The following is a 22,490-nucleotide window of genomic DNA, read 5'->3' on the forward strand; positions in this document are numbered from 1 at the left end:
TCTCTGTCTCAAATAAATAAATAAAATCTTTAAAAAAAAAAAAAATAACCACTGTCAAGTGGGATGTGCTACCTTAAAGCCAACATTTTTCTTAAAATAGGTAAGAACCAGAAGGATACATACCAAACAATAGGTAATACTTGTCTCTTGTCAAGGGATTGGAATCCAAGAGATTAGGTGGGGGACAGGAAGAGGGATAATTAAAGAAACAAGACTATTACACTTTATTCTGTATACACATTTGGATCTTGTGTTTTATCTCATTTTGCGTAAATGACGTCATAAGCACTTAACAGTGTATCTTAGAGATTTGTCTATGCCATTGCAACATGGTTACTCAGACATTTTGAAAAAAGTGTCTAACTTGATATAAGTTGCTTTTAGATAATCTGTTCTTCTCATCCATCTACTTTTTTCACTTTTAAGTACTCATGTACTGTCAGTTTAGTCCACTGGTTAAGAGGATGGACTTTAACTTCAGATCTTGGCTTTGCCATTTATTAGTGACTGTGGGCAAAATACTTAATTAATATGCCTTAAATTTCTCATCCGGAAAATGGTGATGATAACAAGTGGTTGTAAGACTCTTGATTAGCCCTTAGCACAGTGCATGGGACATACCAAAAGGTTAGCAAATAATAGCTATTATTTAGTAATCTGTTATAGGGTATTGCTAAATTTCCCATCAGCTTTACTAATATTTAATGTTTAGGCTCTTCCATTATTTTCCTCTGTAAAAACAATAAGGATACTTGCCCTTTCAGTTTTTTTTTTTTTTAATCCCTTCTGATGCTTTGCATTTCTCAGAGATTATTGATGCTAACTGGAGCTCAGCCATAAGTCTCTTACTTTCTCAGCACCTCTGGCCATCAATGTTGGCATTATGATGGTTCTCTTTTGAGAAGGTAAGTGTAAAAGAGGAGTTAATCAGTATTCCTTTCCTGTTGTCCAGGCCTGAATGCTGTGCTCTCTTCCTCTGGCTTCGTCTTTTGTAATTTTGAAATTCATGTTGGTCTGTAACTATTTTTTCCAATTCATTGAGAACTTAAAATTCTTTCAGTTGTTCTCTGTATCTGTTCTTCATTACACTTCTGTCTTTCCCAACATTTTTTCCTATGTTAAATGAACTAGTGCTTCAAGCAACAAGTATATGTACTTTTTTCTTCCTCACTCTGGGTTGGGTAAGGTCAAATGATAGTCACATTTTAATCCTGTGGTTAAATTTTACTAAAACTGTTTGCCTACAAGAACACTAATTTCCTTATCTTGCGTAGTTGGAAGCAAATACATTCTATCCAAAATTCATTGGCCAAGAAGTAGAGCTTCAGTGTACTTTTTTTTTTTTGACTTTATAATATTAAGCAGTAGAAAAACTAAAAATGAAAATAAAAGTAGTAAGAATTGGGAAGAGGGGGGCGCCTGGGTGGCTCAGTCATTAAGCGTCTGCCTTTGGCTCAGGTCGTGGTCCCAGGGTCCTGGGATCAAGCCCCGCATTGGGTTCCCTGCTCAGCTGGGAGTCTGCTTTTCCCTCTCCCACTGCCCCGCTTGTGTTCCGTCTCTCGCTCTTGCTGTCTCTCTTTCAAATAAATAAATAAAATATTAAAAAAAAAAAAGAATTGGGAAGAAGGGTGAAGGGGAACCCAGGTTTTCACTCAGAGTGGGAAGTTGGTTGATGTGGTTACAGGTGATAAATCAAGAGACAGAGGCATAATACCAAAAACATTAAAAGTGGCTGTCTTTGAGAAGTGGAAAAGAGAGGGAGGCTACGTGTGTTGTGTGTGTGAGAGCATGCGCGTGCGCAGGGCAGGGAATGGTGGAAGAGATGCTTTTGTTTTTAAGATTTCTATTCTTTCATATACTCTTGAATTATTGTTACTGGTGCATGTATCAGTGAATAAGTCCTATCCAGCATGATGCCAGTTTATGAAAATAAAAAAGTACAGTTTTGTATATTGATGTATGTTTAAAAATTGTTTGGAAGGAAATATACCAAATATGAAAAGTGATTATTTCTGGGTAGTGAGTTTTTTTCCGTCATTATATTTTTCTGTATTTTGTGTAATTTCTAAAGTGAATATATTACTTTTATAGTTAGAAGAACTGTTATTAAAGGAAAAATATCTAGGACCTACTGGATTTAATTTGTCACACTTATTTGGCATCAGTAGGACTGTTTTTTATTTATACAAGTACTATTTAACTTTTTTTTAATTAAAGGAATTGTACACCATATTCTCTAAATGTTTGTAAATGTATTAGTAAGGCAGGCATTCTGCTAAAAATAACAGAAAACCCAGCCAACAGTAACAAAACAAAGACTGGTTTATTTTTTTCACTTAAGAAGGGTAAAGGTGAGCAACTGCTAGCTGTTTAGCAAATAAAGATAAAATCATAAGAGATTCAAGCTCTCTCTGCTGCTTCACCTTCAGCTTGTTGGCTTTTCGTGCGACGCTTGTTGCTTTACGGTTTCAAGATGGCTGTACTAATGAGCGTTACATTTCTGTTCAAGGCAGGCGGATGGGAGATGGCCATTGTCGGCAGCACTGTCCTTTTTATTGAGAAACTAGCAGCTTTCTCAGAGCTCACTATCAGACTTCCTTTCATGTTGTGTTCCTCAGAACTGGGTTATGTGTCCCCGTAGCTGTGAGAAAGCGAGTCTCTGTCTCTGTAGCGGGAGGTGGCGGGGCAGAGGGGACTGGGAGTTGACACTGTGGTAGCCAAGCAGCAGTGTCCTCCAAAAAAGTTCTGATATATACATCACATTTCCAGGAGAGACAACAGCCTTTCCAGAGGTTAGATTTAAAATTCGGCACACGGGTATTCCCTAAGATTCGCCCCTGTGGAGATTATTTTAAGACGTCACCATTTTGTCTAGTTGTAGGAGTACTAGGGGGTGTGTCTGTAAAATGCTCCCTAACTTGACTTTATTTTTCTTATAGAATCCAAATTTTAGTTTCTATCCAGTATTTGAAGGATTGTGAGTTTTTAAGTTACCAGATAAATTATGTAAAGATTTTCATTTTTAAGCCAGAGTATGCAATGAAAATGTTAGTCACAGGTTTTTTCACAGGATGATTCCAACCTTGCCAACCCAAATAATACTGGGTCAGCCAAAAATACCCGGATTACATTGTTCAAAGTATTCAGTCATATATTTATTTGGATTTTTTCATGCACGTATTTTAATGGGTATTACCCCTTATTTTCCTATTCCTTTGTCATAGACTTCTTAAAAAAAAAAAAACTTTTAAAAATACGGATATGTACAGTTGCCATTGTGATATTTATGGGTTTCTGGATTAAAATGGCACTGAGTAAAATATGTTACTATCCAATTAAGACTTGCTTATAAAAGTTTAGTACTTAATAGTTGTGTTTATCAATGAACTGACAAATTTTATGTTTATCTTAACAGTAAACCAGAGATATTTATTTAGTCCTAGCCCATTTTTCCTTAGTCCAAAAAGGTATTATTACCTTTTGCTTTTGAGGAGTGAAAAATTGTCCTTGTAAAGGAAATGATTAAAAAAAAAAGAAAAGAAAAGAGAAGGAAATGATTGTATTCATTTCAATGATCAGATAAACTAATTTCTTTATTTAATTATAGAGAAATACATGCCGGAGACCGGGGAGGATGTGAAGATGAAGAAACAGGTCACCTGCTCTCATGGAGTCTAGAGTCTTAAGTGGGGGAAGAGACTCTGCCTGAGTCCATTTCCCCATCTGTGAAGTGGGGATAATGATAGTTCTTACTTACCTTGAGGTGGTTGTTGTGAGGACTGAGTGAGTGAAATCCTGTGAAAGGCTTAAAATTAGGCCAGGCACATAGTAAGTGTTCCATAAGCGTTAGCCTTTATTACTAATATGATCACAAAACAGAAATTTGCGCAGAATGCTTTGTGAACACAGACGAGGCAGGGATTGACTTTCTGGAAAAGCTAGGGGAGTGTTAAATTTTTACCTGCCCTTAATTCCGTATTCATCTTTGCCCCTCTAATGCCTACTGCCTAGTAAGCCCTCAAAAACTGTTGAATGAATTAGAGAATGAGACTACACTTACTCCAGTGGAATTTTCTTAAAGCATTTTAAAGTAGATGTAAAATTTGAGGATGTAATATTAAAATTTATTGATCTTACATGGCCGACTTAATCCTAGGATAGAATTTAGAATATTTTTTTCAAGTAAGTAAATAACAGAAAGTAATTTAAGAAATAGAAGAGCTATTACTTTCAACCAGATTTTTGAAACAAGCTGGGTTTTCAAACAGTTTAAGATACATTATTTTCCAGCAAGGACTTGGGATACAAGTATACGGCAGACCATAGCTCTGTCTGTAGATTTTGGCAGTATTGTGTTGTTTTAGATCTGTTTAGTGACATCAGTTATCTACTGTTGCAGAACAGACCACCCAACACTTCGTGGCTTAAGCCAACAATGGTTTATTAGTTTTCATGATTTTATGGTTTGACTTGGAAGTTCTGGTGGTCTCACTCGGGGTTACTCCTGTGGTGGCATTGGAAGGCTGAACTGGGAGATCCAAGAAAGCCTTGCCCCCAAATTTGGGTCCTGGGATCAGTGCTGGCTGGGAGTGCCTTCATTCTCCAAGCCACCCTTCCTCTGCAGAACAGCCTGTGCTGTTTGAGAGCATGTGACTGCCTCCCTCTGAGTCTGGAAGACACCAGCCCTTCCCAAGGCCAGTTCCAGAGCTGGTTCAGCATTTGTTCGAACCCTAGTTTGTTGGTCGGACAGCCTGGATTCAAGGGGAGGAGAAATAGAGTCCATTTCTTGATGGAAAGAATGGCAAAGGATTTGTGGCCCTTTTTAATCTGCAATAGAAGCATGGTGCCTTAGTATTTTTTTTTTTTTAAGATTTTTATTGATTTATTTGACAGAGAGAGACACAGTGAGAGAGGGAACACAAGCAGGGGGAGTAGAAGAGGGAGAAGCAGGCTTCCCGCAGAGCAGGGAGCCCGATATGAGGCTCGATCCCAGCACCCTGGGATCATGACCTGAGCTGAAGGCAGACGCTTAACAACTGAGCCACCCAGTGCCTTAGTATTTTTGATTGGATATTTATTCTCCATATTTATCACTTTTTCCCCTTATGTTTTATCTCTTTTCCTCTTTTCTTTGATTCCCAGTGAATTTTCATAGTTTGTCTTCAAACTGTTTCAGTGATTCAAGTTTCTGTTCTTTTGGATACAAATTTACTTTTCCACAGTGTGGATCCTAGTTCTGCCCTGCTGGTTTTGCTTGGGCTGTATGTTTTTCTAGTTTTATGTTAATGTATTCTGTATTTTAGCTATCTCCCTTTGCTTTGCCTCTTTTAACTCTAATTTTGTGCAGTCTATTAAAAATTTTTAGTCATAACATAAATCATGGATAGGTGTGGTAGCAGGACTAGAGGTAGTGTCAGAAACACTGGGGTGGTGTCTACCATGCTGAGTTATTGACATGAGGAGCCTGAGTCTTTGGTTTAGGGATCTAGTGGAACTTGACCAGACTGCCCCTTTGCATTGAGACAGTCTTGAGCTTTTGCTAGTCCCTACTGAGCTTTTACATACATGTGGTTGTAAAAATGATTTCAGCAGGTTAACCATAAAACTGTAATGAAATTATGAATTGCTCAAATTTTGTGATTTAAAAAATGTAAGAGAAGCTGTTGCTAGGCTAGTTTAGAATTCAACCTGGTGTTTAACTTGGAAAAGCATTTCCAGAGCCATATAAAGATGGAGTGGCCGCTGAATTCCAAGAATATGGAAGGGGCACCTGGAAGGCGCAGTCAGTTAAGTGTCCAACTCTTGGTTTCACCTCAGGTCATGATCTCGGTCGTGAGATTGAGTCCCATATCGGGCTGTGCACTCAGCGGGGCGTCTGCTTGTCCCTCTCCCTCTGCTTCCCCCGCCCCCCACCTGGTGCTCTCTCTCATAAATAAAATCTTTTTAAAAAAAGAATATGGAATTATAAGCCACAAGGTATTATGAACTGGTCAGCCACTTGAATAAGCTGTCTTAGAAGAAAACCCAGTTCAAGTAGAGCCTTTTGATGACCCCAGCCATGGTCACCATAATGCCTGTAGTCTCAGGAGAGATCCTGTTTCAGGCTAAGCCAGTCTTGCTCCATTGAAACTGCAGTAAGAGTTCATTGTATTTAAGGTGCTGACTTTTAGGGTAGTTTGTTACAGAGCCATTGATAATATAGATTTTGTACCAGTGGTTTTGTTTTGCCAAAACAAAAATTTTAAATGGAGGATTGTTTTTGGAACTCAGTGGTGGATACAAGCTGGAAAGTTTTGGAGGCATTTAGTGAAAGCCTGAAGAGCTTTGAATAGAATTGGTGTAAGTTTGATGGCCTTTGGGAAAGGCTGTGGGTGAGAGCTTAAAGAACAGTGAGAAAAATATTAGTGGAAATTTGAGGAAGGAAATCCTTGTTCTGTAGTGGCAGAAAGCTTAGCAGTTCGGTTGCTAAAATGTAGAAGGAGAGAAATAACCTAAGGGAAGTACTGTTAACAAAAAGGAGCAAGGAACTGTTGAGTTTGAAAATTCCTGGCCTCTTCATATGACCAGTATTGCTAAAATTAAGTAGTAGATTCTGGGGAAGATCAAATATGGGACACTTTCAGGAAAACGTGGTCTCCCAGTGAAGCTGAGGTGTGACTTGAAAATCTTTGGAACCTCAGAAAGATCCCAGGTGTTCCCTCAGAGAACTGTGCAGTCCAGCAGTAGGGGTTCCGAGAACATGGAGAGAGCTGGCCTCCACGGTCCCTGCAGAGGGGCTTATCTTGAGGAGAGTTGTGCGTGTGGCCTTTTGTCTCCTAATGGAGTAAAACATGACCCACGGAGTGTTTCCTTTTCCATCTCCCTCTCTCTTTTAAGGACAGTTGAATTGGCAGAAACACTGTTGGCTCAGACTGAAAGGGCCGGGGACCGTGCACAGGGAGGCAGTATTTGGATCCCTGAGCCTCTGCGGGCAGGAAGCACACTGAGAAAACCACACGGCTTCACACCTGGGCTCCCCTCTTGGGAAGGAAAGAATGACTCCGAAAGCAGAACCGAGCTCCTGAAGCCAGACCCTCATTAGGAACGGCCTGGGCCCCACTGGAGTTCAGAGTTGCTGTGAGCCACTGATGGCCGTCCACCTTCCTTATCTACCCCCCGCTTTTTATTTTTATTTTTTTTAAGATTTTATTTATTTGCGAGAGAGAGAATGAGAGACAGAGAGCATGAGAGGGAGGAGGGTCAGAGGGAGAAGCAGACTCCCTGCTGAGCAGGGAGCCTGATGTGGGACTCGATCCCGGGACTCCGGGATCATGACCTGAGCCGAAGGCAGTTGCTTAACCAACTGAGCCACCCAGGCGTCCCTACCCCCCGCTTTTTAAAGATTTTATTTATTTGAGAGAGAGAGAGTGTGAGAGAGTACAAGCAGGGGGAGGGGCAGAGGGAGAGGGAGAAGCAGACTCCCTGCAGAGCAGGGAGCCCGACGTGGGGCTCAATCCCAGGACCCCGGGATCATGACCTGAGCCAAAAGCAGCCGCTTATCCGACTGAGCCACCCAGGTGCCCCAGTATTACTGTATATTCCTTACCCCTTTTGGAGCAGCAGTGCTATGGTGGTTTCTCCTTGCCTCCTGCACGATTGGTCCTGAGCTCCTGACTCCCAGAAACCGTGAGATAATAAAGATTGTCCGGGTACTAAGTCTTGTGGCAATCTGCCATGCGGTGATAGAAGACAAATGCAGTGACGCTTAGGTTGAAATTGCAAGGCTGGGAAGGCCGCTGTGCATGGGTGGCAGGCGGTGGGGTGGGGGGCACTAACGCAGGGGTGAGGAAGACCTCCCATGCAGGGGCCAGGAGCTGCTGGACTCACTGGCAAAGTGTGCAAACTCAGGAATATTCTCAAATGTAATTTTTTATTAAATATTGGAGAAAGGAATTATCTGACCAATGACTATTACTAAGAACTACAGAGTTTTATGTGTGAAATGAGGAAAACATTTTTCTGCTTCTTTGACATGTAATTATTTAGTTTTTTGTTGGTAAGTAAAGTTATGTCTACATAGCATATCGTCTCAGAGGTTAACTTATTGGTTATTTTTTTTTATTTTAAAGGTTTTATTTATTGGAGAGAGAGAGAGCACACATGCAAGCAGGAGGAGGGGCACAGAGAGAGGGAGAGAGAAATTTTAAGCAGACTCTGCGCTGAGCATGGAGCCCCACACAGGGCTTGATCTCACAACCCTGAGAGCATCACCTGAGCCAAGTTCAAGAGTCGGTTCCTCAACTGATTGAGCCACCCAGGCGCCCCATTAAAATGAATAAATGTTAGATACAGTAGGGCTCTATACTCAGCTCTTACCTCCGTTTATCTATAAAGTGATTGGAAAGAAAAGGGGATTACCTTCACTCCTAACTTTTTATTTTGGAAATTTTAAATATATAGAAAAGCTAAAAGTATATCATTTTAGCGAGCATGTAAACAGCCTTAATGTTTTGCCGCATTTATTTTTTCCCAGCCTTATTGAGGTACACTTGACAAAAATTGTATATGTTTAAGGTGTGCAGTGTGACATTTTGATATGCTTACACACTGTGAAACGGCCACCATATCAAGCTGGTTAACATACCTAACTCCTCACATGATCACAGTTTTCCTTCTACCTTTTTTTTTTTTTGGTTGAACTATTGGAAGGAAGTTGCAGGTTTTGCTCTGTCTGTAAGTCCTTTTAGCCCGACTCCCCAGGAATGAGGTAGTCACAACCACAATATCATCAACCCAGCTAAGAAAATTAATACATTCAGTAATCCCATCTAATATGGTAGTCCAAAAAAACTTACAAATTTTTAAAAATCCAGGGTCCATACTGTTTATTTAGTTGTTTCTCTGGCCCATTTTATTCTGGAATAATAAAAATTCTGACATAATTCTTTCTGAGAAGTGGGTTCTAATTTTTGGGCTGATTCTTATGCCTAAAGTTGTCTTGTAGAATGTCCCACATTCTGGATTTGTCTAATTTTTCCTCACTATTAGAGTCACATTGAACCTTTTTTGGTGAGAAAACTGCATAGATGATGTGTACTTGATCAAGAAGGTGACTTCTGGGTCTCTTCACTATAAAGACATATTTTCCCCATTTATAAATCTGTGGGGTCATAGTTCCCAACAACCCTTCACTTTGGTTTAAACTTCCATTGATGATACTTGCCTGGATCAGTTTTTACATTGCAAACTGTAGAGAAATTGCTTTTTAATGCTCATGCGTAATAGATTGATACTTGCCAGGAAAGAACCCACTGTTGCTTTTTCTTTTAAAAATAAGTATATTAATTGCGCTAGGATTTAAAGATATTTATTGTCTGAGTTCCATGTATTTTTATTTTCCTTAATGATGGATTTGGAGAAGCCTTGGTTTAATTTAAAACAATAAGTTAACAGATCGGTCAGATGGTTCCTAGAATTGCTAACAGTGAGGCTCCTCGAACAGTCATGTAATACTTCTTGAATGCCTGGTAGGGTGCAAGGAATCACACCGGATAGTATAATATGCTTAACGTTAAAAATCGTAGCTCCTAAGTACTTATCCAGTTGAGAAGATAAGACACATGTGCATATAAAAATAGAATAATAGAGCAGAAAATCATAAATGCCAAGTTACTGGTGTAGTCAGTAAATGCTTTCAGTGTTCAGAGAGCGGTCGCTTTGAACTCTGATGTGTGCAAAGCAGTGTTGGTCTATGAAGATGTCACTGACATTCTGAACCTGGGCCTTTTAAGCATGCTTTCCAATTAATATCATGTGCCTATCGTGTTCCAGCAACCAGAAAAAAGAATAAAACGTGTCCCTTGCCCCTGAAACAATTATTGAATGAGAGGAAAAACACAGGAACGTATACTACCTGCGATCATAAAAACGCTCTAATGCAGTTATCTGGTGAGTGCCGTGGCTGTGTGGAGGAGAGAACAAGGACTTGACGTTGCTTCGGAGATGGGTGTGGGCGTGTGACTGGAACGGCTTCCTGGGGGAAGTGGCATCTGAGTCTGAGAGGAAGTGTTTAGACTGAGAACGGAAGACTATCCTAGGCAGTGGAAGGTGGGCCCACATGCCCAGGGGTGTGACTGTGCGTGCCGTGGTTTTCGAGAGGCTAGTGATGCCGTTTGCAGCCAGTTCGGGAGTGGTCCTGATTTGAGAGGGTGTGACAGGAGTGTGTCCACGTGTGCGTCTGTAAAATTTTTTCTCTGAAGGGAGAACACAGCAGTTGAGATTTTAATGGTAGGTACAATTTTTCAGAAAAAGTGTATGGAAAGATGAGCAGTGGACTGAAGAAGGAACACAAGAAACACTCTGGTAACAAGTGGGGAGTGGGAGGAAAAAGAGACTCTCAGGCAAGCACAGAGGGAGTTATTTATTAGAAAGAGCACTAAAATAATAAGGTCAGAACCACCGGACAAGAGATTTTACAAGAGGCTAGTTAATGCCACAAACAACAGAGTATACAGAGGGAATGAAAACTGAAGAAGGCCATTCGATTCAACATTGAAAGGATGCTCTGAATTCAGTTTCAGTGATTTTGGGGGAGGGTGGTGTGGAAGCCAGATTTCTGGGGAGTAAGGGCCTATTGACACTGAAACATCAGATCGAAGCCATTTGTTTGTAAAAGTTGGCAGTGAAAATAGAGAAGGAATAAATAAAATGAGACCGCTTGGTCAAGGGAAGTTTTTTTCAAAGAGAACACCTTGTAGGCACACGACGGCAGGAGGGGAACGTGGGAGTGGGCCTGGAGGTCCTATAGAGGGTGGGAAGAGATGAGAACTTGGAAAGGAGGAGAGGTGAACCTCAGTCCAGAGGGGAGGAAGGGAGTATGCGGGAAGAGCAGAGAGAAAGAAGGATTATTAAGGAAGAGAAGAGGAAAAGAAGGAACTTACAGGTGATGGCCAGTATGTGCTCTGTGAATTTGGAGAATGCAAAATCGCCTTGGTTTAGCACTTCCTTCTCTGTTCACGTACCCCAGGAGCATGCACGGAGGAAGTCCCTACCTGCCCAGTGTTCTCTGAAGGTGGAGAGTAGCATGGCGGAAGGCTAATGGGCAAGACTGTAGTCACGTGGTATTTTCTACCCTTAGAGAAATATTCATACCAAAAAAAAAAAACCGAACACCAAATCCTCTAATATTACCTTAAAATGTGATTATTATTATTATTATTATTATTTTTTAAAGATTTTATTTATTTATTTGAGAGAGAGAATGGAAGAGAGAGCACAAGAGGGGGGAGGGTCAGAGGGAGAAGCAGACTCCCTGCTGAGTAGGGAGCCCGATGCGGGACTCGATCCTGGGACTCCAGGATCATGACCTGAGCCGAAGGCAGTCGCGTAACCAATTGAGCCACCCAGGCGCCCTTAAAATGTGATTATTATTAATACATAAAGATTTAAAATCACCTTATTTAGGAAGAAAAAGCATTACTGGATTTAATTTTAAAAATTTTGTTAGTATATACATTTAAAAGTGTGTCTTAGGTAGAAAAAATTATTAATTGATCAAATTTTCAAATATTTAAAATTTTGCAGCATGTTTTTTTTTTTTGAACTGAGGACTTTTCTCTCTGAGGATAATTTGTTAACACTTTAAACATTTTAAGCAACAAGAACCCAACACAAGCTTGAGCAATGGAAGAAAAATGAAAAGAACGGATGGATTTAATAGATTATGTAAAGGGGGAATCCAAGACAGACTGATTTCAGGTATGCCTGAATCCAGGAATCCTGGTGATGATGTCAAACATTCTCTATTCCGTTCCATTCTATTCTGTTTCCATCTCTGATGGTCTCATTTTCAAGCAGGCTTCTGTTCTGTGGCAGCCCCAGGGTAGCAGCAGCATGGCCCACTATCTGAAAGGAAGATTGACTTTTACCCACCAGCCATGTGGTAGATAACAGAGTAGATTCTGTTTATGTCACGTTGCCATCCCCGATTATCACCGGACCTAGGAGTTTGGCATACGCCGGTAGACGAGAGCCTGGGTCGAAGGAGGGCACCGTGATTGTGGGACGAGTGGGGGCTCTAAAATTGTGGCCCGTTTCCTTCCTTTCTTACGTACACATGTATGTACGTGTGTGTATGTATTTGTTCTATAACAAACCAGGTTGTCTAATGAAAGCCTTGTGTTGAAATCAAATTCCTGAGGAGAGAATCAGCCTTTGATTGCTTATATAAACGAGCCTTAACAGTTTCTTTAGTTTATGATTTCATAAAGATACTGTAGAAGCCTTTCCTTTTTTATAAGTAAAAGTGTTTTCCATGCCACGTATCACAATATTTTTATGTCTTCACAAAAATGGAGCAGCTGTACGTGGGTTGGTTTTAGTAGCAGCAAACACAAACACACAGAAACAAAACAAGCGTCACAACATGCACACAACCTGGGTTTCTCATTGGGATTATGAAACCAGTTATGATGGAAACATGGAGCGTAGTTGGCTTTGGAGTCAGCAGTTAGGGGCTTCTTTAGAGAGATGGTTGGGGGGGGTATTCAAGACAATGGTGTAGAATACCCTGTACGGTGCGAGGCTTCTAGTAGGCGCTTGACAAGTGATAGCTATCAGTATAATTCTTACTGATAAGCATTGATCTTTTGTGATGCTGAAAAGAGCTCAGTGTGACCAAGGTCCTGAGTTTTTACGTCAGCTCTTTCAGTGACCAACTGTGTGCACCCACCAAATCAAACTACTTGACATCCCTGGGTCTGTAAGACAGAGGTGGGTTAGAGATCTTGTCTTGCTCTAAAATTCTATTTTTTTTTTTTAAAGATTTTATTTATTTGACAGAGAGAGAGATAGCGAGAGCAGGAACACAAGCAGGGGGAGTGGGAGAGGGAGAAGCAGGCTTCCTGCCGAGCAGAGAGCCCGATGTGGGACTCGATCCCAGGACCCTGGGATCATGACCTGAGCCGAAGGCAGACGCTTAACGACTGAGCCACCCAGGGCGCCCCATAAAATTCTCCTATTTTTGATAGACTAATTTGGGTTATGGAAAAATGTAGAGTAGAAAGGATCTTCGTATACTGTAAATAAAATTGATGATCTTAGTTTTGGTGTTAGACACATTTAGGTTTGAATTTCAAGTCCTCTGCTCACCAGCTGTGCAAAGTTGGACAAATTGCTAAACCCTGTCTCCTTGTGTGAAGAATGGCAATAATTAGTAATAAATACCTGCTCTCTAGTTTAGGGATAGAAGTGCAGACATGCGTTTGATTTTTCTTCAATAACATTTTACTTTGATTAGTGTCTGTAAAGTTCCTTCCAGTTCCAAAATTTGATATGTAGAATTATTTGTGTTCTGTGAATATTTATTTATTCTATCTTTTCTGATAAATTCCAGCTAGGAAGATTATTGTAAGTCATGAGGGTATAATCATAAAGGTACAGTTACATAGTTGACCTTTGTCACAGCTGCATTATGCCTACGACATGCTGCCCTTTGAGACCACCTGGGGTAGAGCGTTCATATGGACCATTTCATAACTGGATTTGAGCACTTATTGGTTAGCTACCTTACCAGTGGCTTAGTGGTGGATTGTGTTGGAATTTATCCCATAAAATTGTGCCAGCAAAAAAGAGGTGTACAAAATTACAGAAAAAATCTCGGTCAGATATTTGGAAATAAGTTGTGGACATGGGATCTACTAAGATTCCCACGACCAAGCCCCAGGTATCACTTAAAGATTATTGTGAAGATCAAAGGAAATAATGTATGTGTAAGCCCTTGAGCATAGTATTTTCCATATACATTGGCTACTACTATTGGTTATTTTTATCTTTTAGGAATATTTTTCCTCTTGAATCACCAAGCCACATTTAGTCAAGGGCAAATCCAGTGCGACACCCAATGCCATTCTTACCCGTGGGCTCTACTGCAACCACGTATCAGAAAAAACCAAAGAAGCTCAACTAAAATGCCCAACTAGAATTTACTTTCTTTCTGATCTAGATTTAGTTCCTGAAATCATTTTTCATGAGGAATTTTTTTAGTATTCATTCATTCATTCATTCATTTAGCGAATATGTAGTACTCATTAAGGGCTAGGTACTAAGGAAAAGAACAGTGACCACAGATAGGTAACCTACTTTATATTAGTAAAAAGTCAGTTGTTCATTTAAATTTCATTTCATAAGAACTTTGTAGTTGCAAAATAAAATTAATTGAAGCTATAAAATCAAATGAGGCACACTAGTATACCAATGACTTTTGGATTAGAAACTAGATGGTAAACTTGTTTCACTTTATTTAATTTGGTGTTTCTGAAACTTTTTTTGACCTGTTCTGTCCTTTCCTCCGCACTGAACCCACCTTCAGAAATAATAGTCTAAAGTAGGTTTGTTTAACTGTAAGTGAACCATATTAGGTTAACTCTATGATAATTGTAGGACAGAAGCTGTTGCCTATCACGGTATTGTATTGGGTGGCTCCGTCCTGCTTTGCCAAGGACAGTTCTGGTTGATGCCTGTTGCTCTGGTGTGGTGATTGATAGTCTCCTCTTTAAATCTCCGAAGTGCCCCGGTTTGGATGATAAATGAGGCGGTCCGTCCTGGAGCCACTACTTTGGGATCACGTATGTGCCGGGCAGCATCCTCAGCGTGAGGTATCTAGTAACTAACTCGCTTCTCACAACACCCCTGTGAGGTTAGTACTGTTTTGTCCTTTTCTTTTTTTTTAGCATGGGAGTAAACTGAGGCCCAGAGAGGTTAAGTCTTCTGATTACACACCTAGTAGGTAGTGGGGTCGGTCGCCAAGCTCAGGCAGGCACATCTAGTCCTGAAGGGGGTGCTCCTAACTGCCCAGCCTGCAGGTGCAGCCGCGCATGCTCAGTGAGCGCGCCCCAGGGCCCGCTGGGGTGGAGCCCAGGGGAATGGTGACCTTGAACAGCCAGGAAAGGGAATACAAACTTGGAAACAAGGTGGAGAGCAGGAGCCATGAGGGATGCACTTTAGGTTACATAAAGTAGAATTTGGTGAATTTGATTTTCTTTTTTCCCCCAGGAATTGCCCTCATCCTCTCTTAACTGCGAAGAGATGTTTTCCTTTTCACTTTTAATTAGTGTCCAGAAGTACTAGTTTTCCCTTGAAACATAACAAAAGAGCGTTTATTCTAAAGCAATTTATGTGTATTTTGTTTTTAAGTTTGGGGATATCTTCTTTTTCCTTTAGTAACAGAAATCAGGCTTTTGGAAAAGCCCTTTTAAACTTATCCCAACTTATTTATGACAGGTTCTTCAGAGATCCAAAAGTTAATTTTAGGAAATGTGTGGAGTTTTTTTACTACCCAACCGCCAGACTTCAGTCTTGGCCTTTGACTTCCCCCTCATTTCAGGTGGACTCCAGCTTAACTGTGCTCCTCCCCCATATCACCTGGAAGCTGAAGAATGCTGAAGTGTGTTATTACTTCCTTGACTGGTAATTTCTAAAACTGAATTTGCTTAATAAGTCTACAACAGTAGTTAACAGTGTGATTTTTATAACCAAACCTTTAATATAAATGTGTAATTTTCAGAATTCTAAATGTGAATGTTCAGCGAAACTGAACCAAACCAAACCATTGAATAGGTGGTATATACGCATTCAGTTTAGATTCAGCAAACATTAACTGAGGTTCTTTTATGGTTAACTTTTCCACTTTGTACTTAGGGATAAAAAGATGATAAACCTGTTTCCTATATCTTCTGCTCCCTCCTTCCCTCCTCCATGCCTAGGTCTTTCCTCTCAGCCTCCCTCAAACCTTTACTGCATGTCTGCTCTGTGCTGGAGTATGTGGACTCAGGCATAGCAAGATGAGTAAGTAGTGCCTCCCTTCAAGTAACTCGTGCCTTAGGGCGTCAGATCAGCCCCTGAGTCAGCTCAGCAAAGGGTGGTAAGTGTTGGAGCCAGGTTCACACCCAGACCTGTCTGCTGTCCTTTAACGATGACCAGAATCTAAGTCATGCGGAAGGAGGAGGGGAACTTGAACAGATGGGGGAAATCCATGGTGAGTTTCAGAGGAGCTCGTGGTGAAAGGGTTGGCAGCCATGTTAGTTACCACGAGTCGAGGGGTGAGGAATCAACGGGAAATGAGAAAGCACTTTTCCAAGAGCTTGATGTGGTAAAGGGGGAATAGATAAGATTGTAGGTTGAGTGTGTAGTATGATCAAGTGAATATTTTTTATAATGAGCTGTACATATATTTGCTGTATAGGAGAGAGCTATAGAAATGGCAGGTGAGATTTAAATACAGGAGAGGGAAGATAATAGAACAGAATCCTGTAGGAAGTTACATACTCTCAAGAACGTAAATGGAAAACAGGTTTTGTTTTTTTTTTCTAACTCAACATTTGAATTACATGATAAAATAGGTCGTTAAACATCTTTATGATGTGGAAGCTCTTCTGGTAAGGCATATGTGCTAACCTTTTAAAAGAATTACATTAAAGGAACGATATTGCCATGTTGTCAGGAATTCCTGTTTGGAAATAATGACAAACTCATCTTTTATCCCACCTTCCCTGTTGCTCAGTCCCTCCAATCAAAAGCAAATGGGTCTTGGCTGAGAAGAGAATATCTGTTTTAAGGGTCAAATGTGTCAAATTGTTTTGACTAGCTGGAAGGAGGGGTGCTAACTGGGTCATAAATAGCAAATTTTCTGTTTTTATAAATCAGTGTTTGAGAATTCTAGGACCTCATTCATTAGGTCTAGGTGGGACCCAGAAACCAGTTAATTCATTTATCTACCAAATGTTTATTGACTGCTTTCCTACCATATTCTTATTACCATAATACATAAGTGAGGTTAGAAGGTGGCCCAGGTGCCTACTCTCTAATTGGAGGACAGAGATAAATAAGCAATTAAATAAATAGGATAATTTCATATAATGGTAAGTGCTACAAAGAAAGTGAACTGTCAGATATACTAGAGTTACCCTGTCCAGGGAGTAAGATAACTTTCCATAGGGTGATCTTGGAAGGAGTTTTTGAAGAGGTAACTTTTATCAACCTTGCTTTAAAAAAAGTTCTTTTTAATCGTGGTAACATAAACATAATAACATATACATCAGAAAATATACCATTTTAACCACTTTTAAAAGCACAGAGTTTGGAGGTATTAGGTCCGTTTGCAGTGTTGTACAGCCATCCAGCCCCAGAACTTTTTTCATCTTGCAAAATAGAAAATCTGTAGCCCTTTAAAAAATCTCTCTCTATTCCCCTCTGAATGAGATTACAACAGGAGATGGAAATTGCTAAACTTTTTTTGAAATAAGGCAGCAGATGGATAGGTGGCATCAGATTCCGCAGAGAGGAAAGGTCTGTAAGTGCATAATACTTGCAGCAAGTCCAGTACTGTGTCCTGAAGCTCCCAAGAGGCTCAGCTTTGGGAGGCACCAGACACTAAGGAAGGCAGGAGTCAGAAGGGGAGCCGAAAACAGGGATTGGTCAGAAAATGTGTGCACTTACAGGTGGAATCCTCGAGTTCTCTCTCTGTGTACTCTGTGTAGATAGGTGACTGTCCACCAGCAACTCCTGGCTTCGGGAGGCCAAGATTTACCGCCCCCCCCACCTTTTTTAAAAAAGATTTATTTATTTATTTGCGAGAGAGAACCCGTGCATGTGTGCGAGGCTGGGGGCAGAGGGAGAGAATCTTCAAGCAGACTCTCCAATGAGTGCAGAGCCCACGAGGGGTTCAGTCTCATGACCCATGAGATCATGCGTGACCTGAGCTGAAACTAAGAGTCAGACGCTTAGCTGACTGAGCCACCCAGGTGCCCCCCCCCCAAGATTTATTCTTTACAAAATTAAAATTATAAAATAGAAATTGAAGAAGTGCCTGTATTCTGAACCAGGGCAGTGGGTGGCTGATTGACTCAAAACAGGAAGATTAAGGGAAATCTACACCTGAATTGTGGAACTCTTAGCCCGTTTTCTCTGCTCTCCTCCCAGAACTCCACAGTGAAGCCTATCCTGCTCATCCCCTGGAAAAGACTGAAATGTCTTCAGATACAGATAGGCTCACTACCAGAGCAGCCTTAAATGAATTCTACCAGTTGATGAGCCCCATTTCCCCACACAGACTTTTTCGTTTTTTTCAGAGCCTCATTCTTAAATATGACTTAACATTCAAAAACCATTGAACATTTGGGGAAAGCCTCCATGAAAAAAGAGAGGTCAGAAGAAGCAAACAAAGAAAGAGGTGGAGGATGGAATGGTACTTGGGAGTATGGGGAGAAAACAGACACTGTAGGGATCAAGAGAAACCCTAAAAAAAATCCAACCCTCAAGTAGTAGTATCGGAGAAAATACATTCTTCTCTTCCCTCTAAAGTGATGGCGAAAATAAAAGCATATTTCCATGAGGGTAAAGAGAACTGGAGGGGAGATGACAGCAGACAGAAGGTACCAGCTCTAAGTATGGGGAGCTGAGAACCTGCCCATGAGTGGTAACTGACTTAGTGGAGCCCAGAAAGTGGAAACAGAGTCCGAGGATGTGGGTGGTTGTTGAGCAACCCAGAATCGGTCTTCCTTTAATTCTTACGTGCTTTGCTCTATTTGGACTACTGGTTCTTAGGTTTTGAGAGTGGATGCCCTTTCCCACTTGAAGCTGTGAATGAGCTATCCACCGGTGGAGAAACCAGAATTATTAAATGTAGCTCCTGTTTTCTTAAATGGTTCTCTGAAGTGATCACGCATTATTGCATCCTTCTCAGTATTGCTTGTGAGCCAGCGTTTCTCAGAAGTGCATAGCTGAAACGCTTTTCTGGGTGCCAGTGACGGTGAGCTTGAAAACGAAGCCAAAAAGAAAATAGAAACAGTATTTAACCTACGAATGTGTTCTACCTTTTGTTTGTAAAGTAGTTGTTTAAAAGTTGGTACTTCCTTTTAGAATACTGTAAAAAATGATTATTGGATTCCCAGACTAAACTTGAAAAAACTTTCCATCAGCAATTAAACGGGCACTGGTGGGTTCTCTGGGAGACCTCACTGCTTCGTGTAAAATCTTCCTACAAAGAAATACTTTTTTGTGGTAAAGTGACTCTGGATTTGGAGTCACACAGACGTGAATCCAAACCCTGTCTGTGCCATTTTTCTGCTGTGTATGTGTAACCTTTGGTAAATTATTTAATGTTTCTGAGTCTCAGTAGAATGAGATGAATAATACCTAACTCAGAGGGTAGCTGTGATGATAAAGTGGCATTAAAATAGATAAAGCACTCAGCCTGGCTCCTGGATTGCTGTAGGGTCAATAAATGTTGTTTCCTTCATTTTGCTTTTCTGTGGAATGTGATAAGAGGGAACATTATTTTTCTAGGACTTAAGGGAAGTGCAGATCAATTGAAGGTATGTAACATTTTTGAAATGGGATTCCTGTGTTTTAAAATTTTGCCTTATTTATTTGCAACACCTGTGTTCCTTGTCATTTGATAGATTTGCTCTTGTAAGAAAGAGCATGGGAATGGGGCTCGGGAGATTCAGGGTCTGATTAGCCTCCTTTTCTACTACTAACTAGATGAGTGAGGTCATTGAATGTGTCACTTCTCCACTTTTGGTCTCCTTCGTGATTTGCAAAGTCAAAGTGTTCTACTGCAAGGTGATTTCTGAAAGTTTGCTTCTGCTCTAACGTGATCCTGAGACCCGTTGAAAAAGTCTCCTTTTTGCGACCTGGGTTTTATGGGGTGTTGAGGCTTGGGATACATTTATTATTATAAACTCAGTTTATGTGTTTGGAGGACTTGAGGTGATTGAACGTTACTAAACTAATAGCTGATGTTTGGCTTTTTCATTGGAAAATAGTTCTAGCTGTGAAACCTAGGTTTGAGTGGAAATACACCAGAAGTGGCCATTGCTTTTCTTCCTACAGAGATAAGTGCTGTTTGGTGCTGCTCGCATGAAGCTATCGCCAGAGTCCTGTGGATTTTACCATTGTTCTTACAAACCTTTTTGTTCTCAAGTGTTATGGACATTCTTATTCCTAGGGTGATTTGGGGTGTGTGTGTGTGTGTGTGTTTGAAATTATTTTTAATGTTTGTTATGCTAATCTCAGCGCTCTTGTCACTACCAAAGGAATCCTTCTCTGACCCCTGGTCTAGATCATGTTGTATGTTTACGTGGTTTTTTTTTTCCCTATTCATTGTTTGGATTATATACATGTCTGCTTTCATAATAGCTTTCTTCCCAGCTGGATTGAAAGCTCTTGGAGGGCAGCGACCACATCTCTTTTGCTGACCTCCATCTATAACGTTTTGTCACGTAATTGACATTCAGGACATATTTTTTGAATAAACTAATAAAATTGTTGCCCCACAAATATTAAGCGAGTAGAAATATAATGGTAATTAAGAGCTCAGAGTACTGATTAGAATTAATGACTGTAGCCTTTGCTGTTACCAAACAGTGAATATAAAAGGAAAGAAAGAATAATGAAGGTGGTTGTATAAAATGACTCTTATTATTATTTGTGCGAGAACAGGGAACATTCCCGAGTACAGGAAGCAACTTTTGGAAAAACTGCTGGCAGAACGCGAAGTCAGACCGTCCTTGACCCTTAGATCAAATGCATTCGAGCCCAAGTTTCCTTAACTCTTCTTCAGTTTGGAATAAACATTTTGACACAATGAAAGATTTATTTCATATAATTTTTGGTCCTCGCAAACAAAGACCTTAACTGAAGTTGCTGAAACGGAAAACAAACACTTTTTGAATTTTACTGGTTCCATTTGAAAAAAGTTTGTTTCCTTTCAAGTGCATAACACGTTCAAATGAGCTCAGCTGTATTAGCAGATAAACATGTTGATTCATTTGGCCCAGAGCTACTGATTAAAGCCTGGAGGGGTACAGATTGTTCTTGCCCCCACCCAGCCGCACCATGTTTTTCTTCCTCTCTGCCCTGGGGAGGGCAGGGGACTGGACTAAGTGACCCTCCCTTACCTGAATTGTCTAGGTGGGGTGAAGGGAAAAAGGTTGGTTTGCCATTCAGGTCCCTTTCCCTTGCTTTCTGCTCGTTAACTTACAGCCTGTGCTGTTCATCCCCTGCTCAGACCGCGGTGGCCATGGTGTGGGGTCACTTCCTGTGACATGTGACTTGCCAGTTTTTACAGAGCCTGGTTCCTGAAGGCTCAGTTTTGAGTAATTAATCTAGTGTGAGTCAGGTGTGATTGATTTTGAGGCTGGGCTTCATTTGGAAAGCAAAGGCAAGTATGCTGTCTGCAGTGGTCCTGGGATCACAGATACACTCAGTGCAGTGAACTGATGCAGAGCTTTTACCGAGCATCTAAGGAACTTGTATGACACTGAGAATGAGCCATGGTATTTAGGAAATGACCAAAATACGTGGCTTTTACTGTTTTAGGAACCCTGTAAAGTGTTTGTTTTTTTCAGCATACATTGTGTCCTGTGTGTTTCATACCATGTTAGGGGCCATCAGTATGCAAAGATTAATAAGAGGTTCTCTCTGCCTTCCAGTAGCTTATCATCGGTGTCCCATTTCCCAAAGCGTATGTCATTAGTAGGTGGGTAGTCCTCAAAAATAGATTTGTGTCACTAAGTTTTGGAAATGCCCCTGGACTAAAGAAAATAAAAGGTTTCTTTAGTATAGGGTAAGTGTACAATGCGGAACTCCAAAAAGTGCTTATGCTTGGTAAGATTGCCCCAAATTCCTAAACGCAGTTTCTTTTTCTCACGCCTTCTGCAGTGTGATCTGAGGGGAAGGGGCGGGGGGGGGGGGGCACCCGGAGGGGGGAGCGGGTGGCTGTGATTTGTGTAGGAAGAGGATGACTGATGAGTCATGGCACACTCTTTGGGAAACACCGGACTGAAGTCTTATTCACCCTGAGGCCCCTGCCTCTGAATGCTGCCTTACAGGGCTCGCATATGCTGCAGGGGCCTGTTTATGCTTTTTAATTAGGTCGGTTGAGGGGCTAGGGTCTTGATTGAATACGTAAGTTGGAAGTGGGGATTAGTAATTAACATGAAAAATGGCGCCTGTTTCCTTAAATTCAGCCTGTCTTGAAGCAGACTAACCATTTCTTCCAAAAAAATGACATTTCTCACCTTTTCTGTTTGATTATGCTGTTTTGCCCCCTTTTCTAGGCAGTTAGACATGAGACCACAGTCATTATTGACTCTTCCCTTTGTCTTACTCAACATGGCCCCACTGCCTCCAACCAAATGCTGCCTGGCTTTTCCTTAGCATTCATCTGTTTTTTCCCCCATCCCCACGGCCGTGGTGCTCATGAAGTAAGTAATCAGTAAATAATTTGTCAAATGATGGAATCTGGACCACTGTAATGTCCTTCAGTAACGGATGGGTCTCAGGCCCTCCTTGCTCTTTCAGTCCTGAACCACTGTTGATGGTGCAGTCGGACTTACACTGGCTTTCTGCTCTGCGCCCCCAGTAGCTCACTGTTGGTCGGAAAGTGGCCCACATGTCATCACTGGGTGCTCTTGTCTGGCGCCCGGCTGCTGTTCTTTCCCCACCCCTAG

General features: G+C 41.0%; 1 protein-coding gene across 3 annotated transcripts in view; it reads left to right on the plus strand.

The window, feature by feature from the left end:
* The window catches only part of AKT3 (AKT serine/threonine kinase 3), a 304,967-nt gene that overhangs the window by 25,783 nt on the left and 256,694 nt on the right, over positions 1–22,490 (plus strand). Inside the window, exon 1 of one of the 3 annotated variants that reach the window (XM_081824491.1) lies at positions 15,263–15,444. The exons of the other annotated variants lie outside the window; for them this stretch is intronic. Coding sequence (XP_081680617.1) covers positions 15,414–15,444 — 31 coding nt within the window. The 5' untranslated portion in view covers positions 15,263–15,413. Of the gene's footprint in view, positions 1–15,262; positions 15,445–22,490 lie in introns of those variants that run through there. 3 annotated transcript variants of the gene reach the window in all.

This window comes from Leptonychotes weddellii, chromosome 6, assembly GCF_054177405.1.
Source record: "Leptonychotes weddellii isolate Sample4059 chromosome 6, ASM5417740v2, whole genome shotgun sequence".
NCBI classification, from domain to species: Eukaryota; Metazoa; Chordata; class Mammalia; order Carnivora; family Phocidae; genus Leptonychotes; species Leptonychotes weddellii.